Raw genomic sequence first — 21,614 nt, forward strand, 5'->3', positions numbered from 1 at the left:
ACGCTAAAATCTCGGAAATACTTGTGCGTAGATAAAAGTCCACCTTATATATAAAAGCTATTTGGCCCAGAATACAAGTTTGTATGAAGCATAGAAATTGACGCCTTGAAAAAGCATCACGAAACGGTTGCCAAGAAAAATACACTGTACAACTTGAAACAAAAGAAACCTCGCGTTTTCCAATAAAATTCTAGCCTTTGGGTGAGTCTAGCACTCTCGAACTTCTTTTTTACGACAGAAACGTTTTATCAAGAGAAAGACCAGACTTCCAGGTGCTTTTCGTGACGTCTAGGGCAACATTCTTGTTGCTTAATCTTAGTTTCAGTACGATCCTCAAAAACCGCGTGGACAACATGCGTAAAAAAGGACATTTCCTTTGCCGTACGTCAGTAAACCAGTGTAAAAAAAATGATTAAATCACTGGTGGCAATGGAAAGTAGATTACAAATTGTCCCGCGAAAGTGGGCTCAACCGTCTGGCAACATTTAGAGTTAACAAATTCCCGGGAAATCGCGAATTTAGTCAAGGATAGATAAGGGTCACAGAAAGCAATATGCCCATTTGGGCCCTTGGGATAGGTGAATAGGGAGTTTTAGCAACGACAACGGTGAGGGCAACGTCACAAATTTGCATACTTAGTGAGCAAAAGGAATACCTCTGCACACTCTGCACGTGCATTTTCATTTTTGTCTCTTTCGTCAGCAAAACAACAACGTGAAATGACCAAATTTGAGGTTTTAGGGAAAACGTCAACGCTTGAAGATACATTTTCATTTTTTCCCTAAGTGGGCCATTTCCGAGTTGCTGTTTGTCTCGGTTTCGAAGTGAGTCTTGGTGCTCAACTATTGTAAGGGAAATGAGTTTAATTCGCATAAGAATACGCAACTCATTTCCATTTGAATGGTTGTGCACCAGGACTCACTTTGAAACTGAGGCATGCAGCAACTCGGAAATGGGCTATTGAGTGTTGTTCATACTAGTTTCTTTCTTGAGGGTTTGCAACAACGTTGTCACGTTAAAATGCTTGGAATAGACGCGAAGCGATTACAATAACGCGAGTTCACATTTAACCACGCCTTCTTCTTGCCGTTGCCGTCGTCGTTGCTAAGGCTCCCTAATAGGGAGTTTAAGATCTACGACGCGACGGCAACGAAAACGTCACAAATTTAACGAACAAAAACAATAGCTTTGCACGCTCTGCACGTGCATTTTTCATTTTTGTACATTTCTTTCACGTCTTCGGCAAATCTGCGAGGTGAAATGATCAATTCTTAAGTTTTACGGAGAACGTGAACACGAGGCAGCGAATTTAAATTTTCTGTCTTAGCTTCAACACCGCACCTCCTAATTCAATTCCTGGAATGTTGCGCTAGTTTTCAGGAGTTAGACAAACCGACATAATGACGAAAAAGAAAAAATAAACCAGAACTTGCAATTTTAAATGGCGTTTTCATTACCGTTGCGTCGTAGATCTTAAACTCCGTAATACCTCAACAGGCGCGGCCGATCACAAGAAATTCAAAATGATGGCGCTTCAAAAAGTTAATACCTTTCGTTATACTTATGGGGTTCCTTCTTAACAGATATGTTAAGGTTCTAAAAGAAAAGTAGACGCGGCTTTTTAAATGGGAAGTACTGGAATGTTAGTGCTGCAGGTATGGGTGCGTTCGATTGACCCTATTCCGGAATGAGAATACACAGAGTGATGATTTAAAACGGTATGTCTGGTGTTTCAGTTTTGAAGCAACCAGGATAATAAAGGTATGTTTAACATAGCATTTTAGCAGGTTTTTGACAATTTTAATGTGAATCTCCGTAAAAATGAAGGGTTTCTATTCCATACATCCCTATTTCGGAATTCAGTCAATCAAACGCACCTTCTATAAACAGTTTGCCACGAATGGAGTCCGATTGTGTGTTGATCGATTGATGAACGCCGTTTCTCTGCAATCAGCAAACCTTTCAAAGAAGGATCATGCTGTTGGAATCAGTGGAGATTCCGAACTCGGGAAAATTCTACGGAAAACTGGACTCACTGATTTTAAGATATGCTCCTCTTAAAGAAACTTAAAACCAAACCTCAACACAATCGGACTTTATTCGCGCCAAAAATTTAACATGCATGGATCATCGGTCGATCATCCGGCTGAAATACATCATTTACAGAGACAGTCCCTTAATTATAAACTGAAAACATCCCCGAGACCAGGATGAATATCGCAAGTTGTTGCTTTTCATCTAGTCATAAGGTCAAGCAACTCATCTGATCTCATTTCTATTTAAGTCTTACTACCATCTTTACTGACAAAATCTCCCAAAGGCTCATTCGATTATTCCTGGTGCAACAAAATCACTCTCGCTTCTGACCAGCATAACATTCATGTTGATAACATAAAATTCGTTAAAATTAATAACCATATAAACTCTTCAGTGATAAAACACCCTGGCACTTTATGGCGGATCATATTAACACAAAATTCTCTGAAGTTTCAGTTAAAATGAGATATATCCAAGCTATTTACAACCGACGTAAAATCACCTTCACGATTATATTACAACTATACACTTTGAACTCAATAAATAACACACTTGAAGAGTACAGCTCACAATCCATACTACCATGTATCTCGCGCTTTTTTGTAACGTTAACTGTTGGACGCCATATTGGATTTCCCGACGTTTTCCGATGGGCCTCGGGCCCCACGTTCGGAAAAACCAGTACTCGAACTGATTGTTCGATTTCCATCCAATATGGCGTCCAAGCACAAATCTCAATATGGCGGGTTATGTTTTTCAATAACCTATATGCAAGAGCAGGAGAATATGACCTCCGGTTTAACAAGAGGAAGGCAGCAATAGCAAAAAATAAAAAAAAAAACGCTACAAGTCAAACTGTAGAATGTTATTTTTCGAAACACTTGTTATACCTTGGTAAATAATTTGACAAGACGCATCGAAATATCCAGCATTTTTAAACAAGATGACTTTCTCATTTTCTGATCACAAAGTAATTACAATTGAAAAGTTAAAACAACTTAACATAGTCGTTGCGTTCGAAGAAAAACAAACACCTGCATTTGATGAAAATGCTTTGTACGAAAAACATCTTTTTCTAAATATTCAGAAAAGCTTTATTAGAAGATAGACCACTGGAAAAAAGTGGCTTTTCCTTAGTGCAGAAGACGCTAATGATATAAAACCGAAAAGGATCCACACCTTGTCAAAATCTAAATATCCACAAGCGATTTATTCTGTTGTTTTTTGCCACCCTAACATAGTCAAACGTCTTCTTATTTCATGTCCGTTATCGAAATAACGTTGCCGAAGTTCCGACTATTTCTAAACACAGCCGATGATCTCTCGGATACTTCAAACTATCGGAGAAGAAATTGAAACCATTTCCGATGAACTAAAATGGCACCTCGCGACCCTTACATTTGACTGTACTATACCTTATAATCTGTTAATCGAAGTTAAAACGTCAAAATTGTCATGCGAGCAATTTTAAATGTGATGAGCTCTCACGTTTCCACAAGTGAAAGCTGCGACACAAGCCGTCACTGGTTAAGCACAGGCGGGAAAACAAACTTGTGCCCTTTTCTTATGGTTATGTCGGTGAGGAACACTTCTTTATGTCTACACTAATGTCTACGCTTTGTACTCCTGAATTGCCACCACGTGAACAAGAGCTGACTGTAGACACAAATAACAAAAATCTGATGACGTAATCGCCACCATGTTGTTGCTATACACAAAAGATTGCCACTAACATGGCAGCGATGACGCCACATACTGTAGGAGGCAAGGGTTCGTTCCTTACTTGCTATTTGATCCACTGTGCATAATCTTTTGCCTGACCTCTCGTATCTTGAGCTGCAGTGCAGCTTTGGAATGGAAAAGATCGGCGTGCTGCTGCTGAAAGATAGTAGTGGTGCCGTCAGATGGAAAATATCCATGATCCTGAAAGAGCTGCATCACCACGCTTCGTCGTTGATCCACTGACTTCTTGTGGGAGGAGAGGGTAGGGCTGCTGGGTTCCGGTTGCCTACTATCGCCTCTCTCCTCCCTCTCGTCCTCTTTTAAGCCTCCTTGCTCAAGCGCTGCAGCTTCTGCGAGCGCATCCAGACTTGGCGCTTTGCCTGCTCTAGACCCCAGAGTGGGGCTTTCTTCCACTGACGATTTGCCAAAGGAAGATCTCTCAAGAGCTGCATTTGCTGTGCGCGTTGCACTAGCATCGAGAGTCTTTTGCACGCTGCCTGTTACAAGACCACGCCGTGTAGGTGACGCCCTTTGTATGCCTTCTCGGCTTTGGCCTTTGTAAGGCGTGTATTCTGGAAGTTCTGCAAACTGTCGTTCAAAATTCACTTCTGATAGAACTCTGTAAAAGACAGTAATATGATAATATTGTAGCATTCCGCACATATATCAACTTTAACTACGCTTTATGACCCAGCTCTCATTCAGCCAGACCACAATACCAGTTGGGAATCTCAGTGATCCTATCACCGCCTTTCATTGTGGCAAACGGCCTGAAATTTCTCTAAGTAAGTTTATTTCAGCAGCGTGACTGGAGCGTCCACTATTTTTACGAGCAAGTGTTACAAGACAACGTCCTTATCGAGAAATCATTACTGAAGATACTACGACCGTGAATTTTGGTCAGGTTGTTTTTGAAATTTATTACCTTTGTTTGATAGGCGAGGACACGCGAACAGAGATGAAGAGATGTTATTTTTTTTCCGAGGGCGCCTTACTGAAGTTCACAGGGTTTCATTACCAGTTCTTCGATTAACTATGTTTCAATCTTTCTTTAATTTTCGGTGGCATAATGAACAAGGGTTCACACTGTTTGCTGCCCTCTTGCAAAATCAGTGTCGTGATGAAACGCGTAAGTGTACGCGAATCATGCCGACTATGGGCGGGTTCATACCAGGGAAGTAAGAAGACTTAAAGTTAAAGCATTCCCGAGTTCTACTTTGAATGTGAACGGGGTTTATTTTAGCTGAAGTAACTCACTTTATAACCTTGTAAACGACGTATCTTCAAAGAGGGGAAAGTACGATATATCCCCCTCGAATGCGTACGTGAGCAGATCAGAACACGATAAGGTGTCAATATGACTTGAGTTTGTCGCACTAATGGCCTACTTGGACCCCAGTATGAACTCGCCTAATAAATTGCAAACATTTCATTAAGGACGTAGCCTACTATTGTTACTGCGCATGCCTTCTGCGCATCTCGAGATACTCGAATTTCCTATGGATGGTGCTTATTAATACAGGGATATTTTTGCGCGGGTCAAAACTATGGGGAGAAAGCAGAACTAAGCAAGTGATCATGGTATCCAAAAAAAAAAAATCGGGGGTAACCACGCATTCTTCAGAGATAATTCGGCTTCAATTTGGAAAAGAACGCCATACATTGCTTTGTATTTTAAAGCTTTTTACAAATATTGTTGATTAATTATCTTTAGAAAATGCGTGGTTACCCCCAAATTTCTTTTTGGATTTCAATAACACTCGTTAAGATCTGCTTTTCCCGCATACTCAGTAAACCGCGCAAAACTACCTTTGAATTAGTAGGCACCGTCCTTAATTTATGTAATAAAGACAAGTAATTCTTACTCTTCCATTCCATCCGCAATGAACCTTTTTAGAATGGGTTTAACCTGTCCTTTGGAATCAACGTTTACACTTGACTGAACTCTCTGGATACCCTGTGCATCTACAGGAAAGGCAACAGCCTGCTCTCCTGGTAGAGGAACCACATTGGCTTGAGTCTTCGTAGTCCGACTATTTGTGCTTGGTATCCCTGCATGACTTGCATGTCTGTTTGGTGAGAGCGGGGTAGTAATTGGTCCAACAGGCCTTGGTGACAGTGGCAGTTGCCTTGGGAATGCATGAGTTGGTGCTGGCGAAGGTCCCCGAAGCGGCTTGGAGGGATTTTGTAAGAGTGAAGATACATTGCTCTGATTTGTGTTTAATGCAGTGGGATTTGCATTAAAATATCCTTGCCCACATACCATTCCAGAGAGGGGCACTGGCTTCTTTGCTAAGAGCAACCTTTCACCATTGTTCATACCACTTGGAGAAGTTACCCTGAGGGGTGGAGACAACAGAGGGGCAATTGGCTTCAGGGGGACTCCTTTAGTGTCTTTTGCTGAAAGAACAGATTTATTTTTCAATGGATGATGAAATGGGGGAGTGGTGTGTGTAGCAACTGAAACTGTCAATGGTGTCAAGGAAGTTGCCATGGATGTTGCTGTCATGGTAGTAAGACTGGCATTTGGCGTAGTGTGCATGTTTGATGTAATGGTTTTATTTGCAGATTGTCTATTTGTTTGATTTCTAAGATTTGATTGGGCTGCGTCACCTTGGTGTTGAAATGACATACTCGAGGCCGAATTGTTTTCTGCAAGCTTGGTGTGGTTTGGAGATTTTCCTTGGATGGTAGAACCTGGATTGCCTCTTGAGCTGCTTGTATTCACTTCAGACAAAAATTTGGTGATGTGACTTGGAAATACGGCTGGTTGTGACAGTAATGAATCTAGTGAGCTGGCAGAAGCACTCCCGGAAGACAATGGTGGTGTCTTTGAGGATGTACTGCAGCCAGAGGGCTGCCGAGGTCGGAAAACTGAACCGGTTGGTTGGAAACACCCACTGACAGTAAGCCCAGGGGAGTGACTCTTCGATGTTGGAAGCCTTGGCCGAACAAATTGACCACCCACCGATGCCCCACTGTCACATTTACTCATACTCCTGTTAGAATGTGGAAACCCTTTGGGTTCCCTGAATCCAAGGTCCATCATGGATGTACGGGGTTTGGACAAAGCATTATCTGACAGTTCGTGCGAGTGACCTTTTCCAACCATTTGTTCATAAATGTTGGGTGTGACCGCTCTCTTTGCGGGGAATGTGACTGGCGAGTACCTTCTCTTGCCTATGTCTGGCGTTCGACTGCGTCTGGTGAAAGGTACGGGAGAGAACTTCTGTTGTGGAAACACCCGGTTGGTAAGCTCTTCTTCATCTGAATCATCAGAGTCTTTGTCATTGACATCAATGTTTTCATTGCACATCAACTCCTCGGAACTAATATCATCATCCTCTGAATCGCACATTGTGTCAGTTTTTTGAGCCTCTTGGAAAGTAGCTGCAGGCTTTTCCTCAGAAACCATGGGTTTTGGAGATGAAGTGCTTTCATTGTCAAGCTCAGAACACATCTGAAACCGAATGATCAAAATAACTTATTTAGGACAAAGCGAGTAAAATAAACTCATTCCCTACACGTTTTGGTTGCATATCATCCAAGATTAGCAAACAACTGACAACAACAACAACAACAACTTGAAATCTTAAGGGTCTATACTTACAAAAGATACTTTTTATGATGTAATGTATTATATGAACCCACATTTTTAGGATTCAAGATTGGTGGAGGATTATAAGTGTTTGTGGTTAGAAGAGAGAGAGGTACCTGTAGAACAAGGTAAGACTGTGCGTTGTTAATGGAACGACAAAAATCACAATTCAGATTTATTCATTAATTTTTTGTTAAATCTCAAGGTTATTATATCAGAGTACCAGTGTTCTTCTACTTGGGTAACTTACAAATCAACTTATCGTACATGTAGATCAAATCAAATCAAAATTTATGATGACATCAGTTTTTGATGAGAGGGGAAAACTGGAGTACCCAGAGAAAAACCGCTTGGAGCAAAGTGGAGAACCAACAAACTCAACCAACATATGGAGTTAACTCCAGGAATGAAAGGCGAGTGCTGTTACCACCTCCCAAACTTTTATTCCCAACAACAATGCCCACCTGAGCAAGTTCGATGAGTGAATGTTGTGTTGAAGGTGGAGGCTGGGGTGTGTATGGTCGTTGGACATCCTGAAGTTGGTGATCTTCTTGGTGTGCTGGAGTGCTCTGTGAGCGTTTACTTCGAAGGCTTGGTTTTGCACCTGCAACATCTTCGTAGTTGTTATCAAATACACCCTGAAAAACCAACATGGAAACAAGGAAAGCAGCTTCAAAAAAGGTGTCTTAACTTGAATGCAGTTACTCAAATCAAGTTTGAAGCTTGACTATGTGACATGTCCTTGCTGCAGGTGAATCACGTAAGCAAAAAAAGTAGATAAATATATAAATGAATGAATAAGTACATAAATAAAATAAATAGATGGATAGATCAAAAGATAAACAAACAAAGAACAAGAGCTTTAGTTTACATATAATTACTAAACAAAATGTTAACACATTTAATTAGGCCATAAGGAGATACTCTTGTGCTATGTCCATGTCTGAAAACAATTAAGCAATTCCATAACTTCGTGACAATGACAAAATCAGAATAAATTTAAAACGCATGAGCCAACTTTTTAAAGACATGTTTCGGCATTACTCATGCCATCATCAGTTTAATTTAATCTATAAACGTTTCTCTCTTACATACAAAATGTTTAGACTTAACAACACAAAATGTTTAGACTTCACAACAGGACCCTTGGTTGTAGATTTCCAAATTGAGCATGCATCTAATTAGATGCAGTTTGGGACAAGGAAATTTCCAATGAAAATTTGAACTAACAACAGCAATGGAATTTGCATACTTAAAGAAAAAGTTACAAGTTAAGAAATTCATGCTAAAGCAAAGTGTTAACAATGAAAACTCTGTACCTCTTGTTCGTCACTGCTAACAACATGAAATTCACTGCCATCTGTGATAACACACAAAAGAATAATACAAATTAATGTAAGAAAATGCCCAAATTCCTCGCTCCCCATCACAACACTATAACCAACATGTAATAACTGAATGGTTCCATGCACTAAAATCTCTTTAAGTGACTTGGTACTTTCATTTTATCCCATTATTTCACCAAATTCCCTTTTAGAAAGAACTGTTGCTAACACAATTTACGTAGATAAGTGTTTCTCATCCTATTGTCCTCAATTTTTGAGAAAGAACTGCAATGATCCATTGCATAAGTTATGCATGAATTATTGCTATAAATTTTATGAAACAAAATAATAACAAAAGTGACAACAACAACAACAATAACAATAATAATAATAATAATAATAATAATAATAATTATTATTATTATATCTCTCAGATAGTGCGCGCCCTGTAATTGGCTAAATTAGCGGGCCGTATTTAGTTCTTATTAACTGAGCGGGAGGTCTGTATGGGAGAATCTTGACTGAGGTCACCAGTACAGACCGAACGCAGTGAGGTCTGTACCAGCGACCGAGGTCAAGATTCTCCCATACAGACCGACCTAGCTCGGTTAATAAGATGTTTATTATATGGCCAAACAAGAACAATTTAATTCGTTTAATATAACTGGTTTGTACTAACTGACACTTTGCTTGCGAACGGCGATGAGTGGCTATGAGCTGAACTTAATTCTGTCAAAGTTTGCTCGTCATCCTCTCTTTTGTCATCATGCTGTTTGGCACTTCGATAAATAAATATTGGTAGAAGAAAATACTCAATATTTTTGCATTTTAGTTTGCATCTTTTCACCGCAAAACATTACCAGTCTAGATACCGGTCTAGATGGGAAAATCTAGACTGCAGTCAATATCAATTTTAGCCAATCAAATTCGTGAATTTTGTAGTTCCCAGTCCTCGTGAGACAGAGCCATATAATAATCTACAGTACGGCCCGCTGTACAGCCCGCTAAATTTAAAATTTCGACAAAACATCATCTAGCGAGTTTTTCATGTCATTTCTGTTGCATAAACTTGTACTGAAAACTGTTTGAATCTTGCAAGCAACTATTTCAAACTTAACAGCCAAGAAGATTTAGTTCTTGGGATTTTGGCACGGCATTCTTTGTGGCAGTTGAACCTTCCACTTCACTTTGACTAGTTTCCTTGCCCGCGCGCCGGTTAACCACAGAGATATAATAAATATCTTACTAACCTCGTTTTCTCGGTCCGTACTGTAAGTTGCGGATCCTTGTTTTTTCCCATTGATTTATGGCCCACGGGCTTCGTGCATGGGCCATACATCAACGAGAAAAAACTCGGTCCGTAACTTACAGTACGGACCTCGAACTCGGGTAGGAAGAGGTATTAATAAAGGTCCCTAATTACTTACACATGCACTTCTTATAGCAATATCATTAACCTAACCTACCAATGGAATCAGCAGACTCCGATCTGTCAGATCCTTTCCTTGGAGATTTTTTCCTATCTTTGGTACACCATTTCCAGTGAGGGTATGCTCTGAAATGAGCCTCTTTGACCTGAGGAGAAAAGAAAAAGCAGTTACGGTTTTGGATGCCCTACCACTGAGATGATGGAAAGACATGAGAGCTAAGGCAGTTGCTAAGTTATTACTTGATAAGTAAATACACCTTATTGAATGGTTTAAAATATAATATGCGTGGATATTTTGCAAGTACATGTAGCTTAGTATTTTTCCAAGCCCTGAAGGGGCGAGGAAAAATATGACCAACGAGCTAAATGTCTGCTTCTACTATATGTTCAACCTTTCAATGAGTGATTTATTATTCCGCTGTTACACCATTTTTTAGTATTTTGGCTTCTTCCGGCTGCATTGACTGAGAATCGTATCACAAGTGCAGATGACTAAAACAACACAGACAAAACCATTCAGAGGTCCTTTACTTGATTGGATAAATGAAATGACAAGTGATGACAAGCTAAACTCTCAGGCTTTACATTGTGTTGAAAACAATTTCTTGTATTGATAAAGTCCTGTTCTGTCTGTATTTGCTCTGTTCCAAACCAGGACACTACAGTGTATTATGTACCATCTTATATTTTGCATACATGTTCTCTTGACCAAATATGGTAAAATGGTGTTCAGTCCGAATTTGCCCTGTTCTAAACTGGTTAAAAACTGGGACATGTACACTACAGTGAATTACTGTCTCATATTATGCATGTTCTCTTGACCAAATATCATAAAATGGCATAATAATGGCATAATAAATGTATTCATTATTGCTTTCACCCCTGAAGCAGCCCCCATTGACGAGTAAAATCATCTGGCGTTAGACAAAGTAAAATCTAGAAGTGTCCCTCTTAAGAGAGCAAGGGTTAATACAACGTTATTACTAATAACTTGGCCCAAGATTTACCTTCTTGTCTGCTGTAACAGCAATATCAATAATTGATATTGTCTTGGTGTTCGATGTTTTTTCCTTCATATTATCAATTATTGACAATAATATTATGAAGGAAAAATCATCTGAGTAGTACCGGTACTTATCCTTTGGCATAAAACAATCCCAGAGTGATTTTGATAAAAAACAAGCTTGTTCCGCTAAATCGTAATCAGCATAACAGTAAAATGCAAGCTGAATTCTACATTTTACACCGACCACTTAAATTGAGCCTTAAACACAACTACGCTGTCTAAAAGACATTGCTTTGCCACTATCCTGTTGTTGCTGATAATCCAACATGATAATCTACAATCTTAGGAAGACAGAGAAAGAACCCTTAAGAGGATTTTTCTGAGAATAAAAGTAATTTAACACATCATTGCCAAGAAAGACAAAGAGTATGGACAGAATGATGTTAAGAGCCTCCTACAGTGCAAATTTACACCGAGCTCTGCATGAATCCACCCTCAATCAACAAAATAATGATTGACATATGCCTAACATACTGCTCGCTTACAGAATTAAATCTTCCTGTTTAAAAGTTGAATTCTGTAGAAATGCAGTTTGCCTTTGGTACATGTGAATGTATGATGTCCGTATGCCTAGTTGTAGCAGAAAGAAATTTAGACAAATATCCATGGAATACAAGGCATCCTGCAGTCTTGAATTTGAATATAGGCTAAATACAGGAAAATGAGGTTAGGTACGAAAACAAAGCACTTGAAAAAGTAGAGGGAAGCATGAAGCCATGCAAAACTAATTATTATAACAAAGCATCATAGAAGCTAACCCTTTGAAAATACCCGGTAAGTGCTTAGTTGAGTAACTGTACATGTAGGAGCTCAATATTTTCGGTTATGTCTAAACAATGCAGAGGTATACATATGTTCATGTACCTACATGTACCTAGTAAGTCTAAATATCAATAATTTAAAAACAGTTGGTATCTTGTGGTGGTGCTACATTTATGTTTTATAGTACTGCTTTGTGTTTGGATCTTTGTTTTTGGGTTGGTGGGTCTGAAACACAAGTAATGGGTCACAGGTGTACATGTCACTGTGCTACTGATAAATAAACAACACCAAAGGTGTCTCCTAGCCTGTAATCACTCTACAAAACTAGGGCAAGCTTAAGCCCTAGTTGTTCATCAGTGGAGCAGGGTCTTACGGACGGTGCCTACTATTGTTATTACCCATACATTCTGCGCGTCTTCAGATACTCGGGTTTCCTATTGGTGATGCTTACATGTAACAATACAGGATATTTTTGCGCGGTTTAAAACTATGCAGAGAAAGTAGATCTCCGTAAGTACTCTTGGTATCCAAAAAGAAAACTAGGGTAACCATGAATTCGTCAGAGATAATTAATCTTCAATTTTAGAGCTTTCTACAAACATTCTTTCATGAATTATCTTTGAAAAATGTTAAAATCTACCTTTCCTGCATAATCATAAATTGGGGCAAAGATACATTTGAATTAGTAGGCACCGTCCTTAACCTGGGGAACGTGAATCTTTTAGAGGGAAACCCTAAAACCTGGAATCCGGAATCACAGGTCATTGTTTTACCAATACAGAGAGTAAAAACTATCCTAAACATTCATAAAAGCTAACCTTAGGCCTAATTAGGCCTAAACAAACGTTTTTAGGTCTAAGGTTAGCTTTTATGAATGTTCAGGATAGTTTTTACTCTCTGTATTGGTAAAACAATGACCTGTGATTCCGGATTCCGGGTTTTAGGGTTGCCCTGTTTTAGACCCACCATTTTTAGCACTTCTTTTTGATCAAGCCGTTGAGTGAGGACTTTTTATTTGTATAATGTAATCTAACACTAAACTGACCTGCGCTGCAAGGTCTTGATATTTCTGCTTTGCCTGTGGCCCTAAGTTATACCACCACTCTCCTAATATCTTACTAACAGTCCTATTGTCTTGATGAGGGTGCTTTTGATGCACGAGAGCGCGATGACGCTTACTGAAGATCATGAAGGCATTCATTGGACGTCGAATATGTTCCATGTCTTTAGTAGCCTGGTAACAAGATGCTTTCTGTTCAAAATAAATTCAAAATTTACAGCTGTGAGCTGCAACACAGTCAAATTGAAAAGAAAAATAGTGCGAATTAGACGAAAATGAAACCTTAACTAAATTAATTAATTAAGAAGCATTAGGATCAAATTGGGCTTAGTGTTGGTCATTGATTGTGGCTCCCTACATGTAGCTTGCAAAAGAAGTGAGCCATAGTAAATAAGGTTTGTTACATTAAGCCTACATGTATGTTAAGACTAAAGAAGGAGTAACTAAGGTCATGTTCTATGGTGATCATCTGCTTCAACTGCAACTGCTTGAGGTTGAAGCGTTTGAGGTTTCCCTATAGAATACCGTTCCAACCATTTTTGGTTGAAACTCGGTAACTCCTGGGAAGAGTCATTACCAGACTTCTCTGCATTGACAAGTTGAGGGAAAACAACATGGCTTGAGCCAAAAAAGTACTGGATAGTTCCAATATTATCATTGTTACTCTCCATTCTTAATGGCTGTTAAAAATGTCTCTGTCCAAAATAGGAATTGCCCTTCCTTGGCTCCAATTATGAGGATAAATAATATTGTCACTTTAAAATCATGTTTAGGCTTTCTCAAAATCATAGTGGACTTCTTTTGCTAATTTTTGTCTTGAAGTTTTTACTGCATACAAAACTATAAGACGACTTCAAAAACATCAAAATATGTGTTTGATGACAAAATATACTTGGTTTGCCACCAAATTATTAAGTAAACAGAGTCATGTGCCTTATGATTTGGTGGCCATACTCTGTTAAACAGGTGGACAATGAAATGACATGTTGTCAGTAAGGGTTTGCATTGTTTGCTACATGTAATTACAGAAGTTTTAAAATCAACACTTAACCCAAATAATGTTTCAATTTTTGTGCTCTTGACATAAAACTATCACTTAAATTCCAGCACTAAACTGCGATAGCCCAAAAGAAGCTCTTGAAAATGGGCGATAACATGTCAGGTTAATTTGATATTATTCAGATGTCAATCTAAGCCATAAAGAAATTTAAAATCTAGTCTGTTTAAACAGATGTCAAGTAGTTGCACATGGCTAAACAAATATAAAATGGAAATGAACACGTTCAGGGTTTCAAGTATATTATTCACTTTTTCATCTGTGACAAATACACTGTATGTTGTTTTCCAGCTGGGAGGTCCGTATAATTACCGGTATATAGTGAGGTCACAGTTTTTCACTTCACTGACTGACCCTTAGCCGGTAAATAACTTATTATTTTTTTCCTCTCTCTCTCTCTTCCTCTCTGAAATCATTGTTGTAATGATATTATTATTGTTGACTTGCATCGCACTTGATGGCAAATGCAGTAAGCAACTTGCAAACAGAATGTTTCAAAGAGAAATGTTTTATTTAAGTTCTGTTTACAAGCCTCTTGCCTAATAAAAATCTGCTCTAAAACTTAATTTTGTATGTAAACAGATTTGGTGTAAGAAAAAAATTGAAATTTAAGGTCAAGGACAAAAACTCTCAGAGCGTTAACCAATCAGATTGCAGGATTCAATACTGTGCCGCACATGGAAGAAAATAACGACAAATATTTTACCCACCCTGAAATAAACTCAGCGTTGAGTCCTAAATTTACCTCATCATGATTACCAATAATGACTATTATTAAATTCTCAACCTCGGATAATGCAATTCTCGTGCTCTGATTGGTTCACTCAATCTCGGTTATCAGCTCATATACCTTAGTTTGACCTTATATGGTAAATGATTGCGCTTAGCGTTGCTAAACTAAAAACGTTTACGCCAGAAAGCGAAATTTCTTTCGGTATAAAGCAAAAGAAAAACGTTTTTGTGGAAAGTTTAGATCACTTTCGACGCTTAGAGATTCGCGAAAAGGTAAGAAATGTTTTTGTGATGAGCCTGCGTTTGTCTGACCACGAGGTATTACACAACATCGCATCTTCATCAACTTTTTTCGATTTCGCTAGGATTTTCTCGCTTTTTTCGCTCGTATTTCGTACTTCTAAACTTTTGGAGTTTAAGGAATTTAATAAAACAATAATTCCATTCGCGCTTGTTGGATATGAGAGTGGTAATAGCCAACTCGGCGCTACGCGCCTCGTTGGCTATTTACCATCTCATATCCAATGCGCGCTCATGGAATAATTGTTAATTATTACTTCAAGGGTAAGTTAAAGTCATGGCTGGCGCAATATAGTAACATTCACCCTTCACGAAAGAACAACTTGAAATCTTTTTAACATATTACGAGTTTGGTAACAGGGGGGAATCTAAGAAGCCCATTTGAAGGAAATGAGACAACTTTGTTGAAATACACTTCGTTGCTACAAGGACACCCTTGTTTTTCTTTGCTATCCCCTTAATAGAGACGACACTGGTTTTAACTGGTTAACCCATTCACTTCCCAGCTGCCCCAGGACGCCTCCACTTGATGAGTAAAATCGTCTGGCGTTAGACAGAGTAAAATCTGTTGAGTCTCACTCCCAGGCGTCAATGGGTTAATTGCTACCAAGTTTTGGAATGAAGGGTCCACATTCAAGTCACAGAATGACTTGCATAAGAAAACAATATAAGACAAGGTCAAGCTTGTGAACGCTTTGTTAAGGCATTATCCGCATCATTGTCTCCCTGCATTGCTCGTCTGCTTCCTGAACTATCAAGCGGCAGCCATGGATACGGTGTCTGCTAGGGTACAGCTAGGCAGTGCGTCAACGTTAACAACAGACTTCTGCACACTGCTAAGTTTATTACTTTTAAGTACGGGTAACCATTATTTTTGTCCTTGAAAGTTTTGCAATCTCGTGCTACTATGCATGTTCTAGTTACTGACCCCTCTTGTAATTAAGCAAATGCTAACAAAGAGTAAATAATAATAATATTATTATTTTTAACAATACATTTGTATATATTATTTGTTACCTGTGTTTTCAAGGGCATCTTTGCGTCAGTTTGGTCACTAAAGGAGGCGGAACGAGTCCTTTTCCTTGTATTTGGCCCCTCATCAGTTGACATTTTGATAGTGTCTTGGGATTCCACCGGGCAGCCAGACCCAAGTGCCTGATAATCGCCAGTATTTTCTTCATTGTTTAATCCACTCAGATGGGTTTTGCCCTCATCTTGTGAGGTGGCAATGTCACAAGTGTCCTTTTGAGCCGATAAAGTTTGTGGAAGAGTGATTATGTGAGGTACCAAACAGTGTAATGGGAAGACAGAAATTTGTACGGTGTTTAATTGAACCTGGGGGAGCTGAACTGTTGGAATCAATTCCGTAGAGTCAGTGTCCTGTTGCGTTTCTCCCTTCTTGGCATCTGAGTTTTGATCCTTTGCCCTACATAAGCCAAGTGGTTCATTTGACTCAACAATCTCTCTCAAAGCTTCCACATTACACACTTGTTGTTTGTCGATGCCATCCCCACTTTCAGTTGATTTGTCGTGGTCCTGACCTTTCTTGCTAGCATCTTGGGAAAATGGTACAAATGTACTGTTCGAGGTCAGAGGTAACGGTTGAGCTGGTATTGGAGAGTACATCACTCTTCCTGTTTTATCCCTGGGCGGTGTGATTGCTGATGGTGCTGGTATCGAAACATGGCCAAATGTCCGTTTTGCTGAAATGGCTGGAGGTGTGCGAGGTATTGGTGAAAGTGAGCGAGAAGTCCCAGCAGGTGGAGAAATAGGAGAGAAAGTTCTTTTTGTTGGGGTGACTGGGGATAGTAGCATTGGTAGTGGTGAGATTAGAGATGAAGCATTACTAGCACGGCTGCCAGACTCATCACGACAGTGAATACCCGAATCAGGACTTACTGCATTTGATAAAGACATTCCATTTGAGAAGAATGGTGACAGGAGCTCCACACTTGAGGATCTGCCCGAGTGTGGTGTAGCAGATGCCCATGTCCTGACTGGAGTAACAGGCCGATGCTGACCTGGGGTTGAACTTAGATTGCTAAAAGAGCCGTAAGGTGATGGTGATGAACACTGACCAGGGGATATGGGAAAGGGAGTTGCAGGAGTAGCACACCGTGAATTACTCAGACTAACAAGAGATCGTGCTGCCTCTGCCTCTTCATCATTCAAGTTGGCATGACTGCCTGCTCGCTTGTTTGAAACCTCTCCTTCTACGCTTCCTTCACTCTCGTTCCCAGATTCCCATGTTAGTTCTTTTCCTTGCAGCTTCCCTTTTTTCTGGCCTGGTATCCCAATCCCCTTTGTCAGTGATTTGCCTTTTAAAGATAGATGCCTGGAGCAATATCCCCTTCGCTGTGACTCCTTGTTGCATCCTTCCCTAGAACACAACCTTCGCCATTGCTTTCCATTGAACTTTTTACGAACACCATTTTCCATCTGCACAATGTCCCCCTTCTTGTATTTCTGTTGTGTTGGTGTCGGTGTACGTGAAACTATGTTTTCCATACCACCAACACTCGGGGGTCTTTTGTTTGTCCTCTTAGTAGCTTTACGACATGAAATTGCACCTTCAATTTCCTCATCAGATATTGCACTGTCAGTGTTTTCATCTTCCAAAAAGCGTTCTGTTTTCTGGGTATTTCCACCAGGGGGCTGACTGGCACCAGGAAAAGTTTCTTTCTTAATTACTGAACTATCAGTATAGTGTATATTAATTACTTTTGAAACATCACAGCCGGCGGCCACTTTTTTCGCAGAAGGAGACTCATCAACGCCTTTCTTTCTCTTCTGCGGTGATTTCGCTTTGATAAACTCTGAACTTTGCTCACTGGAAACAGCTGGCGTTGCACATTTCGGAGGGACAAAGGCATCGCGGACAATATTTCCATTTGAAAGAGATCGCTCTTCCTTGGAATGGATGTTTACTCGGTCTGATTCACTTTCAAGTTCTTGCGACAGATTTCGTTTGGCTGAAAGTTTTGACAGCTGATTATTTGTATTCAAAGTTGTTTCATCTCGCTCCATCGCTTCATCCTTAGTGACACATTCTGCTTCATTCGATTTCCTTATATGTCCACGTCGCATCTTTCCCCTTCGATTCATAATTTCTGGAGAAATAGCAAAAAACTCTAGTGTTACAAATTGCCTTCAAACGCATCGTAGGATGAAAATAAAGATCCGAGATAAAAACCAATTAAATTCATAAATATACATTGTTGTTTCCAACTTTGAAGCGTCAATGGAATAAAGCATTTTTTCCAACATGTCAACAGCAACACGAGAGAAATAATTATCGCAAAATTTAAAACACTGGGCCGGAAACACAGCGTTTTCTTTCTGTATTTGGAAATGTGATTGCAGTAATTATAATTTTTCGGAGTAAAATTAAATTGGAGAAGAACGGCATGTCTCTTGCTACAACATAATCAAGAGAGATGGGTTTCCACTCACGGATACAGTGAATGTTACAAATTCTCGTCAAAAAATGATTCACAAAAAAAATTCCCAAAAAATGTTTGACAGCAAAACAAGGTCAATACAGATGTATCTGAATATTGCATAAACATGAAAAAATTGTAGAAAGGGAGCGAGTTGGAAAGAGGATGGAGAATTAAAAAGCGAAAGCAATCGATTCGCCGATTTCAGGGCAAATTTATGAAAAAACAAGGAAAGTTTCGATGCGGCCGCAGTGAAAAATTGAATGCAAACTATCGAACGAAATTTCAAGTCGAGAACTTACGATTGTCGTGGAACATGTTCACCGAAGAAAATTTATGAAAACCAGCTGACAAAGTCCTAGTTATTGACGGGGTACTCGTTATCCTATTTCGCTTCAGAGGCGAATTTGAGTTTTAAAAATGATCGAATCTTCGATCAGAATTCACGAAAGGCTGTAATTTTGTTAACAGAGCGGAGTGTCGGTCAATTGCGCTTGGATTGACGAATACAATAGACGGCTCGTGAATGGAACAAAACTACACCTTACGACAACTAGTCCAGACATGCCCAGCCGAAAGAAACACGTAGTAAAAATTTCGAGCTTACCTTCAAAGTTCAGGATTTCTTCGGGACACCTACAAGATAGATAAAAAGAATAGGTTAGTCAATCAAGGAAACGTAGAACAAAGTCTAACAAAGCCACGATTTCGATACACTATGTGACAGACAGCCAAAAAAATTTACGTGGTATTTGCATATTGCGAGATGATCAACACAAGCGAAGGAGCGGAGCGCACAGGCGATCGGCGAAGCCCCAGGTTAGTTAAAAGAAAGGAAATCTAGAAAGGGAAACGAGGACTCTTAAATTGCAAGAACTTGCTAAGCTACTGCGCTGTACTTACGCGATCACCAGCGCTTGGTGGAGAGATTTTGGAAATAAAACTGGAATTTGCTTGGCAATCAGTGAATGGACTAGTTCTTGGCGCTGATTGGTCAATGTTTCAGTTCATTCACATGTGTGACATTTACGCGTCGAAGTTCCAAACATGTCAGGAACCAATCAGAGAACATCTCTTACATGAAGTCACGAAAGCGTAAAACTCGAAATTTTAAAATCGATCAAAAAAAGAAAATTACTGTAATTCATTCAAATACGAAATTTATCAAATCTGGAGTAAAATATTTATTCGGAACGCTGCCGTCGCAACGGAAGGCTTACTTACGACTGAAGGACAGCTTGTCTAAACATGACAAGTTGTAATTATTCGCGCAACATGAATTATCATAACAAGCCAAACAAGGCGCTGAAAATAAAAGAAAAAAAACAACTTTGTGTCATCAATTTTGCGAACGTCATCTTTTGAAATGAATTTGAAATATACGAAATTGATTGATTTTCTTTCATAAGGAAAACTTTTGCTACTGTTTTAAATGAAAACCCGTTTACTTTAAGCTCGTGTTTTTAGACGGTATATTGTTTCATTTCATATATACATGCAGTGTATATGTATGTTTTTTCCTTCTTTGTCTTCTTGAGGTTTTCTCTCATACCGAAGCATGGACATAACCTTCCATTAATCGCAAAAAACTCGTGGTTTTGGGCTGCTTTCACATGCTGTGAAAAGCTGAATAAAAATCGTCAGATAATGGCTGCGTATGAAGTATGATTTTCAACTCCCACTGTGATTTTAAAAGAAAACACTTTTCGATGCACGAAAAAGGGAATTTATTTACCGGATCAGGCGAAATCCTTTTGTCAAATGAAAGGTATCACCTTTATTCCATCTCGGGTTTATAATACAGTCAAAATATTTCAGCACAGTGAAACAAAGTCAATAATTTAAAAAAAGTGGCTAAATTTTATCCTTGATTGAACGAGGAATCCTCTCTTAGGGTAACTGTTCTTAAGGACTTTCAGAAAAAAACACTGGACTGCAATATGAAAGAAGTAGCTACTCCTTCTTGATATGCTTCATTTCATGGCTACAAAAACTTGAAATGGTTGTGTGTCTTATATACATATATATATATATATCGCACGTGTAATACATGCATTCGAATAATTATACCTACCCCGACATATCTTTTTCGCGACTAATGAAAAAAAAACCCAGGAGTTTGTGTGAGAAATTCAACCTGATCACAACTGCTCTTTCGTTATGTCGTACTTGCTGCTTCAGTTTAAATATACTGATAAAATCAAGCAAAGAAGCGTCTTTATACTGGTATAATGGGTTGTTTGTGTACGCAAGTGATTATATTTAGCTATGACTATATCTGACGTTAATTCGAAAATGGGTGGCTTTGTTATTTTGAATATATGGAAACTGATCGTTGACGACAACTCGCTCGTCACGCAATGTTTTTCTCCACTCTTAGCTACTCTTCAGTCTCTTCTCGTCAAATACTCGAATCCAAGGAAATTCAGGAAATCGTATTTCTGTCGCTAAAGTATCAACCAAGAAACGGCTTTCCCTGTCATCCTTGTTTTTTTCAATGTAAACCCAAGCGAAACTTAAATATTATCATTTTAAAATGTAAATCCCACCATTACAAGTTTCCTGAATATGGAAAAAGTTGAACCCCTGTAAATGTGAATCACATTTATGCCATACAAAAAATGAACGAGCATGATTACCTGGGACACGACAGTGTTGAGAAACGATTCCCTTCCTTTTTAGAATGTTTCTTTGGTTTAATATACGATAAGCTTCATGAAATTCGAAAAAAATGTGGTTTAAAGAGTTAATGCTTAATTGAAAACGGAATAAATTAAAGTATTACCTTGACCTATAGTCTTAAATCAATTTTCCTTCGGTCACCAAATGACTTGAATAAATTTTGGGTAAATTAATAAAAAATGTCGGGAAAAGTAAACTGGCGTTTGTTAGTGGAATGGACTCAGAAATTCGTTTATCATCCAAAACGCGAAAGCGGGTTTTGGAGGCTAAATATATTTTCAAGGCGGGGTTAAATCATTGACGAAGGAAAAAAATCGACTCATAACTAATTTATGGTTTTGAAGTTTAGCGTCAATATTCTAATTATTTCCTTCACTGTAACTTAAAATTGTACATAACTTAGA

At 39.0% G+C, this 21,614-nt stretch overlaps 1 protein-coding gene across 6 annotated transcripts in view; it reads right to left on the reverse strand.

Annotated features, from left to right (window-relative positions):
• The window catches only part of LOC137982106 (protein capicua homolog), a 40,555-nt gene that overhangs the window by 1,796 nt on the left and 17,145 nt on the right, over window positions 1-21,614 (reverse strand). The window contains exons 1-9 of one of the 6 annotated variants that reach the window (XM_068829163.1): window positions 21,168-21,246; window positions 19,136-19,164; window positions 16,106-18,198; window positions 12,985-13,191; window positions 10,149-10,257; window positions 8,677-8,717; window positions 7,822-7,995; window positions 5,625-7,219; window positions 1-4,378 (exon numbers count right to left, since the gene is read on the reverse strand). The exon at window positions 1-4,378 is cut by the window's left edge and continues 1,796 nt beyond it. In XM_068829163.1, the coding sequence (XP_068685264.1) occupies window positions 3,817-4,378; window positions 5,625-7,219; window positions 7,822-7,995; window positions 8,677-8,717; window positions 10,149-10,257; window positions 12,985-13,191; window positions 16,106-18,193 (4,776 nt within the window). In that variant the 5' untranslated portion in view covers window positions 18,194-18,198; window positions 19,136-19,164; window positions 21,168-21,246 and the 3' untranslated portion in view covers window positions 1-3,816. Of the gene's footprint in view, window positions 4,379-5,624; window positions 7,220-7,821; window positions 7,996-8,676; window positions 8,718-10,148; window positions 10,258-12,984; window positions 13,192-16,105; window positions 18,199-19,135; window positions 19,165-19,273; window positions 19,392-19,431; window positions 19,496-20,602; window positions 20,716-21,167; window positions 21,247-21,614 lie in introns of those variants that run through there. The other 5 variants (XM_068829160.1, XM_068829161.1, XM_068829162.1 and 2 more) reach the window with 5 other exon arrangements.

This window comes from Montipora foliosa, chromosome 13 (genome assembly GCF_036669935.1).
Source record: "Montipora foliosa isolate CH-2021 chromosome 13, ASM3666993v2, whole genome shotgun sequence".
In the NCBI taxonomy this organism is placed as follows: Eukaryota; Metazoa; Cnidaria; class Anthozoa; order Scleractinia; family Acroporidae; genus Montipora; species Montipora foliosa.